Here is a 23998-nt window from a genome sequence, read left to right as displayed (position 1 = left end):
ACTGGAGGCGCTCAAGGCTGGGGCTAGACAGCGGCTCCGTTCAGCCAGAGGGATCTGCAGGGCTCAGCGCCCCAGGCTGGCGGGGTGCAGACCGGGGGCGGGGTTTGCAGCCCTGTTGCACTGGGCGGAGGCCGGCTCCGGCTGGCAGCGGCGCCGGGGGGCGGCTACACCTGCTCTCCAGGCCCGGATCTCGGGGGTGGGGAGCAGCCCCGGGCCGGCCGCGCCGTGAGGCCTCGAGGAGAGGCTGGGCTCGCTCCGGAGCTGGGTGGCGCCGCCTGGCCGCGGCTCCCGGCCTCCTGCGCGCAGCCCGGGGGAGGGGTCCCCAGCGCGCATCCTCCCTGCCCCCGGCCGGCTGCGGCAGGCTCCCGCCCCAGCGCCCGCCATGGCGCTGAGCAACCTGCTCTTCGCCCAGTGCGTCGGCTACTTCCTGGCCTTCCTCTGCAGCTTCGTGGTGGTGGTGCCGCTGTCCGAGAACAGCAACGACTGCCGCGGCCGCTGCCTGCTCTTCACCGAGGGCGTGTGGCTCAGCGCCAACCTGACGGCGGAGCGGCAGCGCTTCACCGTGCAGGAGTGGGGGCCCCCGGCCGCCTGCCGCTTCAGCGTCTTCGCCGGGCTGCTCTCGCTGCTGCTGGCCGCCGCGCAGGCCTGGCGGACGCTCTTCTTCCTCTGCAAGGGCCACGAGGAGTAAGTAAGGGGGGAGGGGGTTAGGGGACTCTTCCCCCCCCCCCGGAACCTGCCCCTCCGCCAGAACCTGAGCCCCCCAACTTGTCCCCCCAGAACCTGCCCCCTGCCAGAACCTGAGCCGCCCAGAACCTGCACCCCCAACTTGCCCCCTCAGAACCACCCCTCCAGAAACTGCCCCTCCGCCAGAACCTGAGCCCCCCCTGCCAGAGCCTGCCCCCGCCCAACTTGCCCCCGCGGAACCAGCCCCCCAAACCTGCCCCCTGCCAGAACCTGCACCCCCCAACTTGCCCCCTCAGAACCACCTCCCCAGAACCTGCCTCCTGCCACAACCTGAGCCCCCCGAAGCTTCCCCCTGCCAGAACCTGCACCCCCCAACTTGCCCCCGCAGAACCACCTCCCCAGAACCTGCCTCCTGCCACAACCTGAGCCCCCCGAAGCTTCCCCCTACCAGAACCTGCACCCCCCAACTTGCCCCCTCAGAACCAGTCCATCAGAACCTTCCCCCTGCCAGAACCTGTGCCCCTCAACTTGCCCCCTCAGAACCTGCCCCCTACCAGAATCTGTGCCCTCCAAACCCAACGTGTCCCCTCAGAACTAGCCCCCCAAACCTACCCCCTGCCAGAACCTGCACCCCCAACTTGCCCCCTCAGAACCACCCCTCCAGAAACTGCCCCTCCGCCAGAACCTGAGCCCCCCCTGCCAGAGCCTGCCCCCGCCCAACTTGCCCCCGCGGAACCAGCCCCCCAAACCTGCCCCCTGCCAGAACCTGCACCCCCCAACTTGCCCCCTCAGAACCACCTCCCCAGAACCTGCCTCCTGCCACAACCTGAGCCCCCCGAAGCTTCCCCCTGCCAGAACCTGCACCCCCCAACTTGCCCCCGCAGAACCACCTCCCCAGAACCTGCCTCCTGCCACAACCTGAGCCCCCCGAAGCTTCCCCCTGCCAGAACCTGCACCCCCCAACTTGCCCCCTCAGAACCAGTCCATCAGAACCTTCCCCCTGCCAGAACCTGTGCCCCTCAACTTGCCCCCTCAGAACCTGCCCCCTACCAGAATCTGTGCCCTCCAAACCCAACGTGTCCCCTCAGAACTAGCCCCCCAAACCTACCCCCTGCCAGAACCTGCACCCCTCAACTTGCCCCCTCAGAACCAGCCCCCCAGAACCTGCCCCCTGCCAGAACCTGAGCCCGCCCCCGAACCTTCCCCCTCGCCAGAGCCAGCCCCCCGCATCTGCCAGTACCCATCCCCAGCTGGCTGAGGAAGCCCTGCAGCTGCAGGGCCAAGGCAGGGAAGGGGGCACAGGGAGAGGGGGGCTATGCTCTGCCTCGGTGCTGGGACATCCAGGACCTAGCAGTGCCACCCCCACCTACATTGGCCTGCCAGGGGTTGGTGGTGAACAGGGGACACCAGGAAACAAGGTATTAGCTGGGATCTGACACTTCCCCCTGGAGACTTCCATCTGGACCTTTGCCCTCGCAGCTAAGGGCATGACTTTGGGTGTTGGCATCACCAACTTAACTGGAGCAGGGTCAGTCCTTAGAGAAGTTTTGCTTTATACTTGATGCTGTTCGGCAAGGTTGAGAGCTTCCTAGAGAGGCTCTAGCCTGCCATCCTTTAGGGTCGGTTGGCAAGGGGTGGGACTAATTCAGGGAGAACAGAGGTTTAAAAAGCCAGCTAAGCCACCAGAGGAGCAGCAAACTGAGTTTGGTGGGGGAGTTTGGAGAGTCCATGAGAGCCAGATACACCTGATAAACATTCTCTAAATTTAGGCCAATAACACTCCCCCCCACCCTTGAGAACAAACAAAACTCTGCAAGAGTAAAAAGAACGCAGGCAGAAGTTCAGCGGCAGAGTGGGGGCCACCCAATTTATTGCATTGAATGCAACATGAACGATTATCTGTCTTGTGGGCAGGTGACATATGTGTGCATTCGGCTCAAAGAGATCAGGGCCTTCAGAGACCAAGTACGGGCTCTTGAAACCAGAGTGACTGAACTAGTGGAGCTAAGGGAGATAGAGAGGTACAGAGACGAGACTTCCAGGGACACAGCACAGTGATCCCACCCCCAGTTTGACAGGCTCTGTGCTGCTGAGGAGGATGAACATCTTGGGGAAGGAGAACATCAAGCTGGAGCAGAGGGAAGCGATCCCAGAGCTGGGACCCTCCGTCTAGATGATGTCATGGTATCCTCTCACACTGAGAATACCTCTCCAGGGGAAGGGACCACTGTTATTAGGAAGAGACAGGTAATATTAATGTGGGATTTGATTATTAGAAATATAGATAGTCGGGTTTGTGGTGCCCAGAAGAACTGCATGGTGAATTTTCTGCTGGATGAGAAGGTTGCAGACCTCTTGAGACATCTAGAAAGACTTACGTACAGTGCTGGGGAGGAGCCAGTGGTCATGATTCATGTAGGTATCAATGACATAGGGAAAGGTAGAAAATTTAGGCTGGTAGGTAAGAGATTAAAGTCCAGGACCTCCATGGCAGCATTCTCCGAAATGCTTCCAATACCATGCGCAGGGCCAGTTAGACAGGCAGAATGACCGGGTCTCAATGCGAGGATGAGAGAATGGTGTTTAGAAGAAGGATTTAGGTTTATTAGGAATTGGGGGACCTTTTGGGAACAGAGGAGCCTATACAAAAAGGATGGGCTCCACCTAAACCAAAATGGAACCAGATTGCTGCCATGTAAAATTAAAAAGATCGGAGAGGACTTTTTAAACTGAGGGAAGGGGGAAAGCTGACAGGTGCAGAGAAGTACACAGCTGGGATAGACACATCATGTAGGGCAGGATCTATTAAAGGGATACTCTATATCCCAGTAAAGGGGAGAGGATAGAAGTAGATAAAGTACAGGTAGGAACTGAAGAGAAACAGTCAAACAAAAAAGAATCCTATTCAGTTACATCACATGAAGGCAGACAACTAAATATTGACAAATTTTATAAGTTCTTACATACAAATGCAAGAAGTCTACATAGTAAGATGGGTAAACTTGAGTACCTGGTGTTAAATGAGGATATTGATAAATAGGCATATCAGAAACTTGGTGGAAGAATGATAATCATGGGACATAGTAATGTCAGGGTACAAAATATATACAATTACAGAGCAGGTTGCACTGCTGGGGGAGTGGCACTATATGTGAAAGAAAGCATATAGTAAAAATCTTAAATGAATCAAACTGTACCATAGAATCTCTATGGATAGAAATTCCATGCTTGAACAAGAATATAGCGCTAGGAATATACTATCAACCACCTGACCAGGATGGTGATGGTTATTGTGAAATGCTCAGGGACATTAGAGAGGTTACAAAAACAGAAAATCCAGTAATAATGGGGGATTTCAACTATCCCCTTATTGACTGGGAACATGTTGCCTCATGACAGGATGCAGAGATAAAATTTCTAGATATCAGTAATGACTGTTTCTTGTCTTGGAATCCACAAGGGGAGAGGCAATTCTTGATTTAGTCCAAAGTGATGCACAGAATCTGTTCCAAGAGGTGAATATAGCTGAACCACTCGGTAGCAGTGCCCATAATGTAATTAAATTTAACATACTTGTAGAGAGGAAAATGTCAGAGAAACCCACCACATTAACATTAGCTTCAAAAAGGGGAACTACACAAAACTGAGGAGGCTAGTTAAACAGAAATTAAAACGAATAGACACGAGTGAAACGTCTGCAAGCTGCATGGAAACTTTTTAAAAACACCATAATAGAGGCTCAAACTATAAGTATACCCAAATTAAAAAAACAACAACCAAAAACCAGAGGACCAAAAAAAAAGGGAGATTCCCACATCTGAACCATTCTTTTTAGGTGACAAATCTGAGGGAACTGTCTCAGATTGAGCTGTCAAGAGAGGAGGTTTGGGAACAAATTGGTACATTAAACAGTAATAAGTCACCAGGACGAGATGATATTCATCCTAGAGTTCTGAAGGAACTCAAATATGAAATTGCAGAACTATTAACTGTGGTATCTGATCTATTGCTTAAATCAGTCTTTGTACCACATGACTGGCAGATAGCGATTGTAATGCTGACTTTTAAAAAAAAGGCTCCGGAGGTGAACCTGGCAATTATAGGCCAGTAAGCCTAATTTCAGTACCAGGAAAATTGGTTGAAACTATAGTAAAGAACAGAATTATCAGACACGTAGATGATTACAGTATGTTAGGGAAGTGTCAATGCGGCTTTTGTAAAGGGAAATTATGCCTCATCAGTCTATTACAATTTTTTGAGGGGGTCAACAAACATGTGGACAAGTGTGATCCGGTGGATACAGTGTACTTGGACTTTCAGAAAGTCTTTGACAAAGTTCCTTAGTAAAGGCTCTTAAGCAAAGTAAGCTATCATGGGATAACAGGGAAGGTCCTCTCATGGATCAGTAACTGGTTAAAAGATAGGAAACAAAGGGTAGGAATAAATGGTCAGTTTTCACAATGAAGGAAGATAAATAGCAGGGTCCAGAAGCGATGGAAGCTCTGTAAAAGTGGGGGGGCCACGGGCACCCTAACCATGGCCCCACCCCAACACTTCCCCAAAAGGCTACGCGCCTGTGTCCCCCCTTCTCCTCAAGCCCCCACCCTCGTGCTGCCCTTTCTCCCTAAGCCCCTGCCCTTGCACTGCTCCTTTCCTTAAGGCCCTGCCCCTTGCTGCTGCTTCTGCCTAAGCCCTGCTCCCACACGACCTCTTCCCCCCTGCCCAAGACCGAGCTCACTCCTCTGCCACCCGTCACATGCCCTTACGGCTGGTAAAAAGTGTGAGGGCTCTCCCACTTTTAAAAGTAATGGGGCCATGGCCCCCTGGGATCTATACTGGGACCAATCCTAATCAACATATTCATAAATGATCTAGAAAAAGGGTAAACAGTGAAGTGGCAAAGTTTGCAGATGATCCAAAATTACTCAAGATAGTTAAATCCAAAGCAGACTGCAAAGAGATATAGAGGGATCTCACAAAACTGGATGTCAGGGCCACAAAATGGTAGGTGAAATCCAATGTTGATAAATGCAAAGTAATGCAGATTGGAGAACCTAGTCCCAACTATACATACAAAATGATGAGGTCTAAACTAGCTGTTACCACTCAAGAAAGAGATCTTGGAGTCATTATGGATAGTTCTCTGAAAACATCTGCTCAATAGATAAAAATAGAAATAAATGCTTAAAACCCATAGTCTTGAATAACTGTGAAAATTTAAATTGATAACTGAAAAAACACTTAAAAATAAACATCAATATTATCTATCAAACTCTAAAGAAATAAAAATAAAATTCTGCCAAGCCTCTTCATACCGCACTTGTGAATCCTTGCAGGCATTTATAAGCATTGCTCTAGTTTTACTGGTATGCTCCTGCTGCCTTGTGCCACTCTGAAACCAGCCAGTTGAAACGGGTATATGGATGCTTTGTGCCATCAGGGCAGTGCAAAGCAGCTGGGACATTCCAGTGAATCTGGCCATTTTTGAGTTACCATTAGGAATTCCAGGCACTAGAAGAACTCAGTTTAGGAACACACACCCTCCTCCTCATTCCTCTAGTCACTAAATAATGTACATTGTGTGGTCAGTACAGCTGGTCAAAAAATTCAGAATTTTGAAACTTTTTCATGGGGGAAAAAAAGGGGAATTGATTCAACTGATGAAAATTTTTACCATTTTTCCGACATGGTACTAGTGGTTACGGTGATAGTTATTTATGAAAATTATTATCTCACTATCATTTCAGTTCCAATCTTAGCATTACCTGCAACAATAAAGTGATCAAACTGGCACCTGATTATGTGGAATAAGAAATACACAAAGGGTACTGGAAGCAATATTTAGTTATGGAGTAAACTAAGATGTACAGAATGAGTGGGAGGCTGTATTGTTTTAGTGGCTAGGGCACTGGATTGGGAGTCAGGAGAGTGGGGTGCTGTTCCCAGCTTGCTGGCGACCTGTTGTGTGACCTTGGATAAATATCTTTTTTGTGCTTCTATTTTCCCTTCCATCCTTTGTCTTGTCTTTACTTAGATTGTAAGCTCTCTGGGGCAGGGACTGTCTTGCTATGTATTTGTTCAGTGCCAAGCACAATGAGGCCCTAGTCTTGGAACAGTTTACCAAGGGGTATGGTGGATCTCCATCACTGACAATTTTTAAATCACAACTGGATATTTTTCTAAAAGATCTGCTCTAGGAAATATTTGGGAGGAGTTCTACAGCCTATGCTATACAGGTGGGTCAGATTGGATGGTCACAATAGTCCTTTCTGGCCTTAGAATCTGTGAATCTTGGTAGAGATCTGAAGGTGCTACTGTAATGCAAATAATAATAGGATTGGCTATTATTCTCTAATATTCTGTGGCCACCCTTAGACTATCCACTGTTAAAAAGTGCCCTAACAGATTTTTAATAAAGCAATAGCTAGCTTTCTCAGGATTGAAGCTTATCCTATAAGAGGAGACTTTTTAATACACTTTGAAAAAAAGTATATTTTTAAACAAATATCATAAACCTCAATTAGCTGTAGATGTTTGGTTGAATCCAGATGCATTTTATTTCCTATAGTTTAAAAACAGCTTATTTGGAAGAAACAGAACTAATAAGGTTTTTAATGGTGTATTTTGGACAAGACTTTCACGATTTTTGATCTATTTCCAATTTTGGGTATTTATTTTATTTTGGTGTGTTGTACAATTCTTTTGTTGAGATTTGTTCTTTATGAGTAGCTTTTGAGATTCTTCTATTTCAGCTGTGTATTATCCTTTGGGTAACACTATTCATAGTTAATAAAATGTTGATCTGGGTAAGAAAGGATTTGGAAGGCTGCTATGTGTTTGAAAGCCAAGATTATGTGTATTGTTATAATAAAATATGCAAGTCTAGTGCCACATAAGGTCAAAATATGGATTAAAACAGGACAACATGTAGCCTGTCTAATAAAACACTGGGAAAGGGAAGTTCCACCCCATGCCCAGATTTGTCATGGCAAATCTGAAAAGCAAATGTAGCATCCTAAGTGAGTTATGCTGTGTTAACACTGAGCAAAGGTCCATTAACATTTCAAACATGCATGAGCGACTAACCCTGAAAAGTGGCCCTTTATTTCTGGAGAGGTAGAGGAATTTGTGCTCTTTGGGCATCATAAACTATGCACATCTTTGCTATACTGATTGAAGGTTGTTCAGGAGGAAATTCTGCAGCAATCCTGCTGCACATCCTTGCACTTACTGAGGTTGATGAGAGCATTGCAATTGACTTCATTTGAAAGAGGATTGGGCCCATGGTGAATAAGAAGTGACTCCTAGTTAAAATATGAGGATATTCATCTTATTAAATAGTTTACAGAGCATCCATTGATTGTCAGTCAGATGCGTGGCATACAGCTACAAACTACTACAAACAGAAAACTAGCTGAAGATTAAGAAGAAAGACAACACAACAGCACTGTAGATTAATGAAAGGGTTGCCTGGAAAGATGAGTCTTGCATCACACTGTTATCATTGTTTATTTGTAAAGTGCAAACGATGTGCTTGATGGCGCATTTGTAAGATGTGAAGCTTACAGAGTTGAGCTCTGGTAGACCAACCGGAAGGAGCAAGTTTTAGAATTGGGTCGTTCCACTGAGAACACCTTCAGTCCTAACCCCAAGATTGCACATTTAAAGACTATCAGCGTCTTGAATTACACCAGCAAGTAGATGAAAAGTCAGTGCCGAACATCCAGTGGAGATGTTCCATACTCATGCTAACTGTCTACTAAGTGGGTGAGCCACTGCTTTCTGCAGTAGGGGCTTGATCTAAATCAGAGTCCACTGAACTGACTGGAAAGACTCCCATTGGTCTTTGATCAGCCCTCTGTATAAGCTTTCAGTGTATATTTGATAAGTCAATCATTTAATTTTATAGTTGACAAATAGATTTGTGTATTGCCGTTTCCTTGCTCCATGCAATATCACTGTAAGAACTGGCAATGCTTAATTTTAGTAAGGGGCATGATTTAGTGATCTAAGCGCAGGCCAAAGAGCCAGGGACACCTTATTTCTAAATCTAGCTTTGTCACAGGCTCCTTTTGTGGCTTGGTCAAGTCACTTAAATTCTTTCCTTTATCCTGCCCCTCCTCCCCTGCAGTTTCCCTATCTGTAAAATGGGAATAAATTTGTTTATGTGCTTAATGGGAAGGTCCTGGGAATTAATTGACTTGTCCTTTAAAGATGAAAAGCACTATGTTAATGCTAAGTATTAATCATTTCTATTTAATTTTCTCATTATCATGACTTAAAGCATTTAACATTTACATGTCCAGTGATAGCCATAGCCTACTCCTAGTGAACTCAGTGGGAAAACTTGCATTCAATAAGAATAGAAACAGGCCATAAATGTGAATGCTCCAAGCGACCAATCTTGTGTTTCTGGAAGACTGGCCACGCTGAAGTCCTTCTCCTGAAAGACCTAAAACAGCTAGAAAATGTGGTGGGCCTACACTGTCTTTGATCCTCATGGACACCTTGCACTGAAAGCAATAGGAATTGCCTTTGATCTCATTGGTTCAAAATTGTCATTGGGGGCAGGATTTTATCCCTGGTATTATAAGGGGCCCAGAATTTCCCATACTGATTGTTAAGGTTCATCTTCTGTAACAGCAGCAAATAGCTCATAAGGATGAAGAATCTATCATCATTTTTCTCAAGTGTTCCATTAAACTAAACACTGAAATGCTTTTCAAGTCAGTGATCAAATTCTAACAGGCTGGGTAGGTTCTGGCAAGGACAGTCCTAGTTTCTGCAAACACAGTTAGAAATAAGACACGCATCATATGCCTTGAGCTGGCCGTGGATTCTAAACTGCATGTCATAGCTGGTCGTATTCTAAGCTGCAGTGCAGACCCAGATCCTCAACTGGTGTAAATTGACATAGTTCTGTTGACTTCAATGGACCTATGCTAGTTTATACCAGATGAGGATCTGGCCTGCTGTGCACGCTACACACTCAACTGAGCCCTGTCCCATGCTGCTAGATTAAAATAATTATAGTTATCAGTAGTATTTTGTTTTATTTTTAGTTTTCTTTTGGTAGGCAATTTTTGTCCCAATTATCACTATAGTCATGAAATAATTTTAGCTCAAGTTACTATATAATTTAAGTTAGTAACATTTATTTTAACAATGGTGATTTTAATCATTAGAGCTAATGAAAGCCGTGCTGCGTGTGAGCAATCACACAACTTTCTATTTATGATTCAGATTGGGCCTCCTACGTTTTAAAAAAAGAAAAAAGCGAAAGAGCTTAAGTGATGGGCATAATAAGAACCAACATCATAATCCTTAGTCTCTCAATAGTATTAGGCGTTCTTAATTAAAGCAGATGTGTTTCAAATGGAGACTGGTATTTTTCATATGTGCCCAGTGCGTGCTGCTTACAAGACTGCTGATGCTGTGTTTCAGTTGTTTATGTGTTACATTTTTCTTCCCTTTTATTGCAGCTCTTTCTTTTATGCCTTCCTGAATCTGCTGATCAGCGTCTTTGTGGTTTTTGTCATCTTTATTGCTAGCACTATAGTGAGTGTAGGATTTAACATGTGGTGTGATGCTGTTACCGAAAAAGGAAGCATGCCAAATAGGTTAGTACTGAAGGAAAAATTTTCTGTTTCACATATGCACAAATAAATGGAGGTATAACCAAATATAGTTATTAAATGCAGGGAAAGCAGACAAGGAAAGGTATTTAAAACCTGAAAGTCTTTTTATAAAGATACGATTTTGAGATTGGGATCAAAACAACGAATAAACCTTCTGCTGGTAGTCCACATGAAAGAAGAACATTGTATAGTTATTTCATTGATGTTTCATTGCCTATTAGAGAGTCATAGTTATATGGAAAAGCACAAGAAGGATAGAAAGAAATTAACACACAATGTTTATAGACTGCTGTGAAAAGAAAACCTAGTTGTGATAACTCTCTAGTGAGGGAGGGAATGTGGTCTAGTGATCAGAGCAGGAAACTGGGAGTCAGGGCTCCTGAGTTCCAAATCCTAGTTTGGACACTGACTCACTATAAGAACCTAAGCGAGTTATTTAGCCTCTATGTGCCTCAGTCTACCATCTACAAAATTGGTATAAAATATTAGCCTCATAGTGGTGTTGTTTACACCAAGATTCTCAGATGAAAACCACTGTATAAGTGCAGAGTACTGATGACCAACGTTATCTTAAGAGTTATAGAATGTATAGTTAATAAAATAATATTTGGGTTCAGTGTAGGAGGCAGATGATAGCTTGAGATGAATTTTTCAAATCAAACAAATATCAATGAAGAGATAGGAAAAAGTGACATTTTATGTCATATGATATTGAGTAACACTATTACTAGAGCATAAATTTATGTTTCACATTGTCATATGTTGCAAAATGCCACAGTAAATGTTCTGTTTAGGGCTGCAACGATTAATCGAATTATTCGAATATTCGGTTAAAAATTCTATCTCAGTTGTCAAAAAAAAAAAAGCCTAATCGAATATTCGGATAAGAATCCAAGATGGCTGACACCACTGAAAAGGACAGAGAAGAGCCTTCAGAAATCAACCAAGAGATAGAAAGACATCCTCAAAATCCTGGGATTTTTTTCATATCACCAATAAAAGTCCAAGTTATTTGTAAAATCAGTAGGCAGCCTCTCTTTTACCATCACTATATCTCCTCCTTGCTGGAGCTTCTGAAACAAAAACACCCACACAATCCCTTCTCCTGAAGCCTTGCCTGATGATGTCAAAAGGTAATGGAGGCTCGTACACTTTGTTGCATTTAGGGGTGAAACAAACATCTGGGGTGATCCAAATGTGTGTGCTTGTGCAGGAGGTGTTGGGGTGGGCGGTAGAAAAGGAGGGTTTTAAGCATATTATTTGCATAATGAAGGTTATGTTACACATTTTAGAAAATCAGTGTTGTTCATTTACATAATTAAATATAGATTTAAAAAATAATATAATCTCTCTCTTAATGTGAGAGGAAATTGGCAAGCAGCCCAGTTATGGCAATAATTGAAAGCTTATTTGATAGACTATTCAACTGCTTACTCTTTGAAGCCTTTATTCTGGTAATTCTGTTTAGAATAACGGAAACTGATTAGGACTATTTAACAGTTTGTTCTGGGAGTGGACATAACAAAAGAAGCCTATACTTATTTCAAAGGGAGCAGAATAATCTTTCTAATGGCAACATTGTCATATCTATGTTGTTTATAGCTATGCTCTTTTGTTATTATTTAGAAAACCATTCTAGCAAGGACAGTTTTTAAGTGGCTACTTCATCTTATGCTTGGTCTGTTTATTTGGAATCTCTGAAATAATTTTCTCCCCCCCCCCCCCCCCAAATGCCTTCTTCTTGTAGCTGTGAAGAACTACAGGATATAGATCTTGAACTGAATTTAGAAACCTCTGCCTTCTATGATCAGTTTGCCATTGCACAGGTAAGTCAGAACAAGATACAAGAATGTTTCAGTTCATTAGTCATTTGGACATGGACCTGATGCTACTGGTGCTGAGCCAGTAGAAGTGTTTCCATTGACTTCAGTAGGTGCTGGGTGGAGTCATAATGATGGGCATGTTTTTTTAGTAAAAATTAAAAATAGATAGCTTCAGATGTTGACTTGTACCTACTGTTTTTATTGCTCATTACTGAAATGTAACTGTCTCAGCAAGGCTCATTCCTGAAAAATTCTGAGCACTTTGGCCCCTATCCAGCAAAATGTTTAGTCTGGGATTTTCCCAAGGAGCCTATGGGAATTAAGCACCCAACTCCCACTGACTTGTGTTGGGATTTGGATGCTTACCTCCGTTATCCCTCCTTCCCCCCCTTAAATATATCAGCCTTAACGTGCTTAATTTAAAGAATGCGAACAGTCCATTGACTTGAGTGGGACTTCTTTAGTGCTTAAAGTTAAGCATGTGCTCAAGTGTTGTGGTGGATTGGACCAGAGTACTCAGCACCTTGCAAAGTCAAACCCTCAATACATTTTTGATAAGAGCATATGAACGGCCATAATGTGTCACACTAATGGTCCATCTATCCCAGTATCCTGTCTCTGACAGTGGCCAGTGCCAAATGCTTCAGAGGTAATGACTAGCATAGGGCAACTTCAAGTGATTCACCCCTGGTCGTCCAGTCTCAACTTCTGGGACACCCGAAGCATGAAATTGCATCCCTGACCATCTTGACTAATAGCCCCTGATGGACCTATCCTCTATGAACTTATCTAATTATTTTTTGAACCCAGTTATACTTTTCGCCTTCACAACATCCACGGGCAATTACTTGCGCAAGTTGACTGCGCATTGTGTGAAGAAGTACTTTTTTTTGGTTAGTTTTAAACCTGCTGCCTATTAATTTAATCAGGTGACCACTAGTTGTTTTATGTGTAGGGGTAAATAATACTTCCCTATTCACTTTCTCCATACCATTCATGATTTTACAGACTTATATCAAAACCCACTTAGTCGTCTCGTTTCTAAGTTTAGCAGTCCCAGTCTTTTTAATTTATCTTTGTATGAAAGCTGTTCCATACCCCTGATTATTTTTGTTGCCCTTCTCTGTACTTTTTCTAATTCTAATACATCTTTTATGAGATGGGGTGACCTAAACTCACACAGTGTTGAAGGTGTGGATTTACCATAGATTTATACAGTGACATGATGATATTTTCTGTCTTATTATATCTCTCTTTTCTAATGAAAAGGAGTACTTGTGGCACCTCAGAGACTAACAAATTTATTTTAGCATAAGCTTTCGTGAGCTACAGATCACTTCATCGGATGCATTCAGTGGTCATCCGATGAAGCGAGCTGTAGCTCACAACAGCTTATGCTCAAATAAATTTGTTAGTCTCTAAGGTGCCACAAGTATTCCTTTTCTTTTTGTGGATACAGACTAACACAGCTGCTACTCTGAAATCTTTCCTAATGGTTACTGACAATCGGTTAGCTTTTTTGACACTGCACATAGGGTGAATTTTTTCAGAGAACTATCCACAATGACTTCGAGATTTCTTTCTTGAGTGGTAACAGCTAATTTAGACCCCATAATTTTGTATGTATAGGTGGGATTATATTTTCCAATATGCATTACTTTTCACTTTTCAAACTGAATTTTAAAACAATGTAATTGAAAGATCCTATTGCAGCTTAATTTCAAGGGAGTCCCTTGGGTATTTCTACTTAAGATAAAATTTGGATGAACTCCTTTGCTGTCATCTTGGACATCATGTTTCTTGGGGGTATAGCTTCCGAGTGATGGGTAGTGTGGTCTAGGATCATGAGCACACATTGATGTCCTTGGGCTAACTTCTCCAGTGGGCTATCAGGTCCATTACTATCCTCTCAAATGGGACTTTAATAATCTGTAGGGGTACTGAGGTCGTGGGCCTTGCAATTGGCATTCAGGGCAGGAGGTGCAATAGCGTCAGACCTCCAGGTGGACTCTTGACCAAGAGAACCTTCATAGGATTCTGTCTAGGGTTTTATCCACCCCTAAATGTCCCCCAAACAAATGACTGTGGGATAGGTCTAATACTGCCCTTTGGTATCCTCGAGGTACTAGTAGCTGCTCCAGTTCTTGCTCCTATAGTCAGACTATTCTATATAAGTCCTTTTCATCACAAAATGTGGCCTGGGCCTTTGGTTTTCCCCTATACTGGGACCCCAATCACTTTGACTACTTCCTTTCTAATACTGTGGTACAGAGCATCATTGGCTTGGTCCTGCCCAAAATACTTGTATGAGAGACCAATATGTCCAAACTAAAAGGGGGCTATTTCTGTTTCACCCCCAGGATTAGTGTCAGTTGAATTGGGCTCAGCTTGAAGTTCATTAACTGTCTAAGTTGCCTCCTTGCCTGCTGGATGAGACTACTTACCCATGAACACCACCTTTTGATTCTGGGCCAAGATTTTGGACCCCATTCTTTTGTCTGCCCTCCTTTCTTGTTTAACCTTCCAGGATTTCCCAGTTGCTGAAAATAAGTGTCGGGCTGAAGGGCTAAATAATAGAAAATAAGAGATGGGCTACTTCCTGGGGCCATGGTATCAGCTCCGTGGTTACTGTTTTCCTCCAACCCTTCCATTGGGAGTAGATGTCTGGGAAGTTTTGTCCTTCGAATGCAGGATATAGAAGATTTGGGATTACTCCCGCTGCCACCCTTGTTGTGTTTCCCTGAACCTCTATTTGTATGGGAATGGCTGGGTAGTAATTAACTGTCCCATGTACACAGGTTACTCCCATGCATTTGGCTGGAGTCAGCTGGTTCCACCCCACCAGTTTCCCAGAGACCAGCGTAACTGCACTTCCTAAGTCTACTAATGCAATTGTCTCCGTACCATTCATTCCAACTGGCCATGTAAATAGTGCATAGTGTAAATATTTATAGTGACTCCTTTTCACTGTCACCCAGACTACAATGCATGGACCTCTCAATGTTAGGACTTTGAGCTGCTATATGCCCTAGTTCACCACAAGCATAACATCAATACACAGCCTGGGATATCCTCCTATTCTAAGACCTATTCCATTAGGTCTTATCCCGTGGCCTTCTCTCGCCAGTTCCCCAAATTCCTTCGTGCTCTCAGGCCACTCTTTGGCATCCCTCCTCCCCAGTATAATTGTATCTGAACTTCTGGAGATCTGGGCCTTTGGGACTGGGGTTGAACTCTTGGTCCAGCACATATCTTATTCAGTAGTCCAAGAAAGCTCTCTGGCCATTAAATGCCTCGCTATGAGGGTGACCAAATCATCATAAGAGGAAGGATCATTTTAGCCAACCCACCCTCATAGGTTTTGGTGGTAGTCGCGTCTCATGAATCTGTCCAAAACTAAGAGTACTTTTCTGCACTGTGGGTCTTGTGACACAGCCACTTCTGCATTAGGTGAACAGTTGTGATCTTGGTGCTTTACTCTTCCAGTACCTCCACTCATGGAATCTCTGGGCTCTTATGGCTGTAGTCACTCAGGATCTTGCAAGTATTTATTTCAGTTTTCACCTGGGAGTAGTCTTTAGCAGCTTCCACTGCAGTGTCATAGTAGGCCTTCTGGGCCTTTCCACACAGGAAAGGAACGAGGATACTGGCTCACTGGTCTCGGGGCCAGGCCTCACTTAGGGCTGTTCTTTCAAACATGAGGAGATATGCCTCAATGTCATCCTCTGTCATAATCTTTTGTAGATAACTGCTGGCCTTTAGGGATCATGTTCCATCATGGCCACCTCCCAGAGTGGCCAGGGCTTTCAGTTGTCTTACTGTCTCTTGTAGGGTTGCTCGGTCCTGTGCCTCCTGGATCACCAATAGTTGATTTGTCTCTTGTTGTATTCATACAGATTCCTGCTGAGTGGCCATCTGGGCTCTGCTAGCCATTGGTTTTACCACAGTGGCCTGCACCAGTACCCTCGTCATGTCATCCATTCTCGGGAATTATCTGTCTTGACCTTGGGTTAATCCACTGCATCAGTTCCCACTCCTGACACCATGTGTGGCAAGACACCCCCCTTGTCTTGTCAGCCTCAGAATTTCTCCCTCTGGTGATGGGGGCCTAGAGTAAATCATACCTGCTCCAGAGATGATTAATTCTTCACTTTTGTTTATTTTTTCGGTATTTACAAGGTGGGCGTTAGAGTAGGCCTCTTAAGCAAAAAACAAACAACACAAACGAAATACATTTCCTTGCTCCCTCCCTTGGTGTTGCCTTATTACACAGACTTCTAGTTGCTACCCCTTCCCCAAGCAGAAGTTAACTTGGTTGTTTTTTCCACACCCTATAGGGAGGAGAACAGCATTCCACCAAGGAGAAGCCTTTTTCTGTGCTGCCCTTAACCCTGCTGCAGCTTGTTTTTCATCCCTCCTGCCTCTCTCACCAGAAGAAGGGTTTTTTCAAGGTCACCGGCAGACTCAGGTGTCTCTCATTAAGTGGAGATAATCCCTTTTCAGTTCATAGGGAAAGGGGTCTTCACTAGAGTTGACATACCTGCCTTCTACCACTCTCTTACAGCTGTCAGGTCTGACTTTGGCAGAGATTACAATCTATTTAAGAAAAGTTGTTAAGGAACCTTAATGACATTCTGCCAGTTTTTGGCCTGATTCACCATTGCATTACTCCAACATAGGCATTGCCAGACTGAAGTCAACTCAAGGTCCATCTTACCCAGGATCTTGCCTCTGACAGTGGCCAATACTAGATGCTTCAGAGGAAGATGTAAGAACTCCACAGTAACCAACGTGGGGTAGACTGAATCCTACATAAATCTCCTCCTAGTCTCTAATAGAGATTGATTTAAGCCCTGAAGGGCAAGGTTTAATATTTCTTCCAAAATGTCCATTAACATTGACTATGGTAACTCTGGGTATTCTTTATCTCCACATAAATGGCCATTCCCTTTTTGAATCTTGGCAAGGTTTTGGCCTCAATGACTTTCTGTGACAGTGGTTCCAGTTTATTCATAGAATTGTAGGACTGGAAGGGACCTCGAGAGGTCATCTAGTCCAGTCCCTCGCACTCATGGCAGGACTAAGTATTATCTAGACCATCCCTGACAGGTGTTTGTCTAACCTGCTCTTAAAAATCTCTGATGATGGACATTCCACAACCTTCCTAGGCAATTTATTCCAGTGCTTAGCCACCCTGATAGTTAGGAAGTTTTTCCTAATGTCCAACCTAAACCTCCCGTGCTGCAATTTAAGCCCATTGCTTCTTGTCCTATCCTCAAGAACAATTTTTCTCCCGCCTCCTAGTAGCAACCTTTTAGAAGTATTTGAAAACTGATATCATGTCCCCTCTCAGTCTTCTCCTCCAGACTAAACAAATCCATTTTTTTCAGTCTTCCCTCATAGGTCATGTTTTCTAGACCTTTAATCATTTTTGTTGCTCTCCTCTGGACTTTCTCCAGTTTGTCCACATCTTTCCAGAAATGTGATGCCCAGAACTGGACACAGTACGCCAGTTCAGACCTAATCAGCGCGGAGTAGAGCGGAAAAATTACTTCTCACGTCTTTCTTACAACACTCCCGCTAATACATCACAGAATGATGTTTGCTTTCTTTGCAACAGTATTACACTGTTGTCTCAACCTGGATTTGTGCAGGAAATGGCCCAACTTGATTATCATGCACACTGTGTAGAGAGTTGTCACTTTGGATGGGCTATTACCAGCAGGAGAGTGAGTTTGTGTGTGGGGGGGTGGAAGGTGAGAAAACCTGGATTTGTGCTGGAAATGGCCCAACTTGATGATCACTTTAGATAAGCTATTACCAGCAGGACAGTGGGGTGGGAGGAGGTATTGTTTCATGTTCTCTGTGTGTATATAAAGTCTGCTGCAGTTTCCACGGTATGCATCCGATGAAGTGAGCTGTAACTCACGAAAGCTCATGCTCAAATAAATTGGTTAGTCTCTAAGGTGCCACAAGTACTCCTTTTCTTTTTGCGAATACAGACTAACACGGCTGTTACTCTGAAACCCATCTTTAACTTGTGATCCACTATGATCCCCAGATCTCTTTCCACAGTACTCCTTGCTAGGCAGTCATTTCCCATTTTGTATATGTTCAGCTGATTGTTCCTTCCTAAGTGGAGTACTTTGCATTTGCCCTTATTGAATTTCATCCTATTCACTTCAGACCATTTCCCCAATTTGTTCAGATCATGTGTTGTGTGAGAAACTATTTCCTTTCATTGGTTTTGAATTTTCTACCTTTTAATTTCACTGATTGTAACCTTGTTATTGTGTCACGAGACAGAGAAACAGAAGTTCCTGATCTACCTTCCGTAGACTATTCATTATTTATCATATCCTCTTTGTCTGGCTCTTTTATAAGGTAACAATCACAATCTTTTCAGTCTCATTCACTGAGTTTTTTCATACCCTTGACCATTCTCATCTCTAGTTTTATGTGGTGTAACCCTGTTGAAATCAATGGAGTTACATGGGCTTAAAACAGAAATAATACAATGGTGATCAGGCCTTACATTTTTATAATTTTCTTTTCATTGTAATAACCTGTTAGAAGCTTATAAAATATTTTCTCCCCCTACCAACTTTATCATTCCTCTTTGGCCAATATTTTGTTTTGCCATGGTTCGAGTGCAGGAAAAACAAGCGCAAACTAGCTGCCATTGTGTCACATCTATTTATCTATTCTGTGCTTTATAACCAGTATATGACCGGCCACTCAGGCAAAATGTCATAAATCCTGCTCTTAGGAAAGTCAGTGTGGGCTCTGACATTCACTTTAAGGTGAGCACAGCTCTGGGAACAGTGTTTGTTATTAATTTTTCAGTCAGAGATTAAAAATCATCTGGGTGGTTTATTTCTCTCAAATTGCTACTATTTAATATAAAAAAAAGGAGGATTTGTGGCACCTTAGAGACTAACGAATTTATATGAGCATAAGCTTTCATGAGCTACAGCTCACTTCATCGGATGCATTCAGTGCAAAATACAGTGGGGAGATTACAGAGAACATGAAAAAATGGGTGTTACCATACACACTGTAACGAGAGTGATCAGGTAAAGTGAGCTATTACCAGCAGGAGAGCTGGGGCGGGGGACCCATTGCCAACTGTGTCCACATATCTATTCAGGGGACATCATCATAGGGCCTAATCACATCAGCCACACTATCAGAGGCTCGTTCACCTGCACGTCTACCAATGTGATATATGCCATCACGTGCCAGCAATGCGCTTCTGCCATGTACATTGGCCAAACCAGACAGTCTCTACGTAAAAGAACAAATGGACACAAATCAGACGCCAAGAATTATAACATTCAAAAACCAGTCGGAGAACACTTCAATCTCTTTGGTCACTCGATTACAGACCTAAAAGTGGCAATTCTTTAACAAAAAAAACTTCAAAAACAGACTCCAACGAGAGACTGCTGAATTGGAATTAATTTGCAAACTGGATACAATTAACTTAGGCTTGAATAAAGACTGATAGTGGATGGGTCATTACACAAAGTAAAACTATTCCCGTTCTCCCCCCCCCCCCCCCCCCCGGGGCTGTTCCTCATACGTTCTTGTCAACTGCTGGAAATGGCCCACCTTGATTATCACTACAAAAGGTTCCTCCCCCCCCACCACTCTCCTGCTGGTAATAGCTCACCTTATCTGATCACTCTCGTTACAGTGTGTATGGTAACACCCATTGTTTCATGTTCTCTATGTATATAAATCTCCCCACTGTATTTTCCACTGAATGCATCTGATGAAGTGAGCTGTAGCTCACGAAAGCTTATGCTCAAATAAATTTGTTAGTCTCTAAGGTGCCACAAGTCCTCCTTTTCTTTTTGCGGATACAGACTAACACGGCTGCTACTCTGAAACCTATGTTAATATAGTACAAATTCTGGTCCTATAAATACCAATTCTGCTTCGTCTGCATTTTCCTTATGTAGGTGTAATTTCACTGTGTTTCCTTTGCTATATATTGTTGTCTTCACCAGGGGTCATGTCCAACCATAATTGTGTGTGTGTGTGTGTGTGTGTGTGTGTGTGTGTGTGATGTTCCCCTCACTGTCAGTGGAAGGGTAGTGTAGAAGTATATGGTAGGATATGACTGAGTAAACTGCAATTATATATCCAGCTGCTGACACCAGGGTCATTGGACAAATTATGTGCAGGGGGATACCTTCTTTTGACTATAATAGGGAACGGTGCAAGAAAAAATTCTGCTTCATACAGTGTGTGCCAACATATACAGAGATCCTGCAGGAGGAAAGTTTACTTTGTTGTAGTAGACAGGAGAACTAGCCCCAAACAATCTTGTCCTAATTCCTACTACTGACCTACCAGGGGCAGCCTATGCTGCTTTAACTCCTGTACATTCATGAGTGAGGAGTGAAGGTGCATCTGCCAGATTCTTTTATGTTGACAAAAGGAAATGCAATTTCAGGGCACAGACCTGCTAGTGTGTAAGGAACCCCAGAAGTAGATCATGTGAAAAAAGATCCCAGTGGGGAACAAATTCCTGCAGTGCTATCTGTTAGTATCATAAGGTACATTAAGCAGAGTTTCAGCAGAGCCAGTTTATGGGTTTTTCTTTGGCACCGTGATAATGATTCTTCAAGGCAAGTAGAGCAAGAATGGCCATCCTTAATGGTCCAGGAAAACAGGTCCTTGTATAGCACACTGATGGCTCAATATAGCTGTTCATACCCAAGCACCACTCTCAGGGAATACACTGGGAATGTTTCCTGAATAAGAATTACAGAGCTGGGCCCGGGTAAACTTTGCAAGGAGAAACTAACCAGTTTGATGATCGCTGGCATTTAAATACCATTCAGCTGGTTCTAGCTTGTCCAGAATTTTTCTTTGATCTTCACTCATTAACTGAATTATGCTAGATTTATCTAGAGTCTTTCATGCTGAGTATGTCTCAAAAGGCATAGAAAAGCCACTTAATGCAGACTTAAATCTGTGTTGACACCATTTAAGAGAGTGCTACAATTTTGATGTTGCACTAATGACACGAATGCAGATATGCGATACTACATATTAGCCCAAATGAGTGTGATTTTAACACCTTCTCATTCCATATCTTTTTATCTAACTTACTTCATTGCTATTTTTAAAGACATTTTATATTGGTGGACTGAGATGTAAATAAGGACAAAAACGTGGGAAATTTTCAAAAGTGTGTTAAGGGTCTAATGTAATTGACATTTATTGATGTTTATTATTATTGTAAAGATTATTAGTCAGGGATTAATACAGCATAATACAGTGCCAATGAATCTGGAAGACAGAAGTGCAGCTGGTGAGACTCTTAAAGATTTTGTGCTTACCCTGCTTGTATTTATACCTGACTCAGAGAAGCTTCACAATTTTCTCTGTATTACTTTAAACTACCACTCATTTCTTGTCTGTCTTCTCTGACACATTTTTTGAAGATACCAAGAGGCCAATAATTGACTGTATCTGGTAGATGGGACACATTTGTAAGTTTTAATGTAGAATACATCTTAAATTCTGACAGGTTTTACACAACCCCTCCACGAAAACAGGACAGACATTGTAACAGTTTCTTCATTTTGTTTTGATCATAGCATTCCAAAAGTCAGCAAGACTTTAAAGACATTCTGCACCACCTCTAGCTTGGTACAGAGGGCATGTTAGCTAAGTATCCAGAAAGTTGTTTGTCTTGCCCTGTCTCTCTGGGATGTCTCTGTACCTAACATTGAAATTAGAACACTTCACACCTCCCCTTGATTTAACATAAGTAAAGAGCATTTTGAAAGGAGCATAACATAAATGCAATTCATACACAAACATATGTGATATATATAGTAATATTGTATATGATATTGGCTAACATTGTAGACCTTACAGACTTTCTCTTATCTGGCTCCATACATACTTTACTAGACACAGAGGGTTGATAGCAGCCAAATACAGCACAAATGCCAGAAGGTTTAGTGGGTTGAGTGTATTTCACAAGATATAGTGGTAATAATATTATATAGGCTTATCATTGTTATCGTTATCTTTTTACTCTTACTTTTATAGTAAATGTAAAGGGGGTTACCAACCTGAAAAGACTGAGAAACAATGGGCTAGATCATCCACTGGTGTAAACTGGCACAACTCCGTTGAAGTCCATCCAGACGAGGATCTGTCTTTAAAATGAGGGTTGGCTGTATCTTGACAACACAACATTAATCTCTCTGCCATCTCTTTTCCTGCCTAGTTTGGTCTCTGGGCTGCCTGGCTGACTTGGCTGGGAGTTACCATTTTGGCCTTCCTGAAGGTTTATCACAACTACAGGCAGGAAGACCTGCTAGACAGCCTGATCCATGAGAAAGAGCTGCTGCTAGGACGATCCTCTTCACGAACCTTTTTGCAGGATGAGAAAAGTGGCATGATCTAATATGTAAGCCACTCGATGGTACAGGTTGTAAATTTTATAATTCATTAGCACAAGCTGAAGTGAAGAGAATTGGTGAGTGTGTGAAATCATTGCTTTCCTGAACTGAAATTTCATTTAGAATTATACAGTCCTTTAATGAGAAATTGTCAGAAGCCATATTTCTGTTAGGATATAGACAATGAACTGTATGATACAATAGGCTTCCTTTCCTGTACATACTGGGAGCAGAACTAATTATGCCTGTGTATGAAGATGGCTGTCCCTATCAGGGTTCTAGCATGCTTTTCCTGATTATTGAGGGAAGGATGTTTTCTGAGAACTGTGCTAGCAAAACCTCGCTAAAGACCACCCCTTTAGTGTAGTTTGCAGCGTGGTTTTAATGTTGTTCTAGCTAGCACTGCTCTGGCCTACTTATGGAAAGGGCCTTTGATACCCCCAAATTTGCTGTATACATATGAAATATTAACAACAATTTTATAACCCTTGCTCCCATTTGATTTGATCACTTTAGAACATATGGAGCTGTGTACCTGACTATATACTTAATGTTAGATACAGTAAAATTCATACAGTGACATAAGATATTACAGCATCTTAAACGTACCGTATATTTTTGGAGGGATTGTAGAGCCTATTTATGTTTATGTTTCATCTTAGACTTTGGCATGGCCAGCATTTATTACTGCTTTGTAAAATGTAGTCTAACGGGCAGTAACTGCAGCTTGCATAGCAAGAGATTAATCTTAATATATTATATTAATGCTTGCTCTTTCATATATGTAATTTGATCCCTGGTATTATATACTATTCAGCTTCAAGTATTAGAGTTTATTTGTGCTATTTATCTCAAACAGGATATGTGAAATTATTATAAATAGCTGCACAGTAGATCTGTGAATGTCTATCAGTACAGTAAACTGTAAAAACTGCTCAGTAATCACATAGCTGGTTCTTTTATGAACTGGGCTATTTTCCCCCGCATTGGCCAGGGGCTGCTCCAGGATTCAGTATTGCCACCCTGAAAAGGGAGAAGGGCCATTTACTTTATGTAGTCCACTAGGGACTTTGGTATTGCTCTTGATTTTACACAGAAAGTGCTCAGCTGGTAGGATAATGGGTGAGATTATAAAACACTAAAATATATCCAACGATTAGGAACACAGATAAGTCAGAGGGCAGTGGAATTATTACGCTCAAGAATGAATGCCTTGTTAGTATATAGAGAGACAAGATGGACGAGGTAATATCTTTTATTGGACCAACTTCTCTGGGTGAAGAGACAAGCTTTTGAGCTTACACAGAGCTCTTCTTCAGGTCTGAAAAAGCCTGAAGAAGAGCTCTGTGTAAGCTTGAAAGCTTGTCTCTCTCACCAATAGAAGTTGGTCCAATAAAAGTTATTACCTTACTCACCTTGT

General features: G+C 43.0%; 1 protein-coding gene across 1 annotated transcript; it reads left to right on the top strand.

Annotated features, from left to right (window-relative positions):
• The first annotated feature begins 273 nt into the window (after window positions 1–273).
• Window positions 274–23240, top strand: TMEM179 (transmembrane protein 179). Its single transcript, XM_084632256.1, has 4 exons — window positions 274–684; window positions 10167–10304; window positions 12070–12148; window positions 22404–23240. The coding sequence occupies exons 1-4, from the start codon at window positions 383–385 to the stop codon at window positions 22581–22583; spliced, it is 699 nt and encodes a 232-aa protein (XP_084488382.1). The 5' UTR covers window positions 274–382; the 3' UTR covers window positions 22584–23240.
• The last annotated feature ends 758 nt before the right edge of the window (window positions 23241–23998 follow it).

This window comes from Lepidochelys olivacea (assembly GCF_965140295.1).
Source record: "Lepidochelys olivacea isolate rLepOli2 genome assembly, chromosome: 6".
Classification (NCBI taxonomy): domain Eukaryota; kingdom Metazoa; phylum Chordata; order Testudines; family Cheloniidae; genus Lepidochelys; species Lepidochelys olivacea.
The sequence above is the reverse complement of the archived record's forward strand: the minus strand, read 5'-3'. Positions and strand labels throughout refer to the sequence as shown.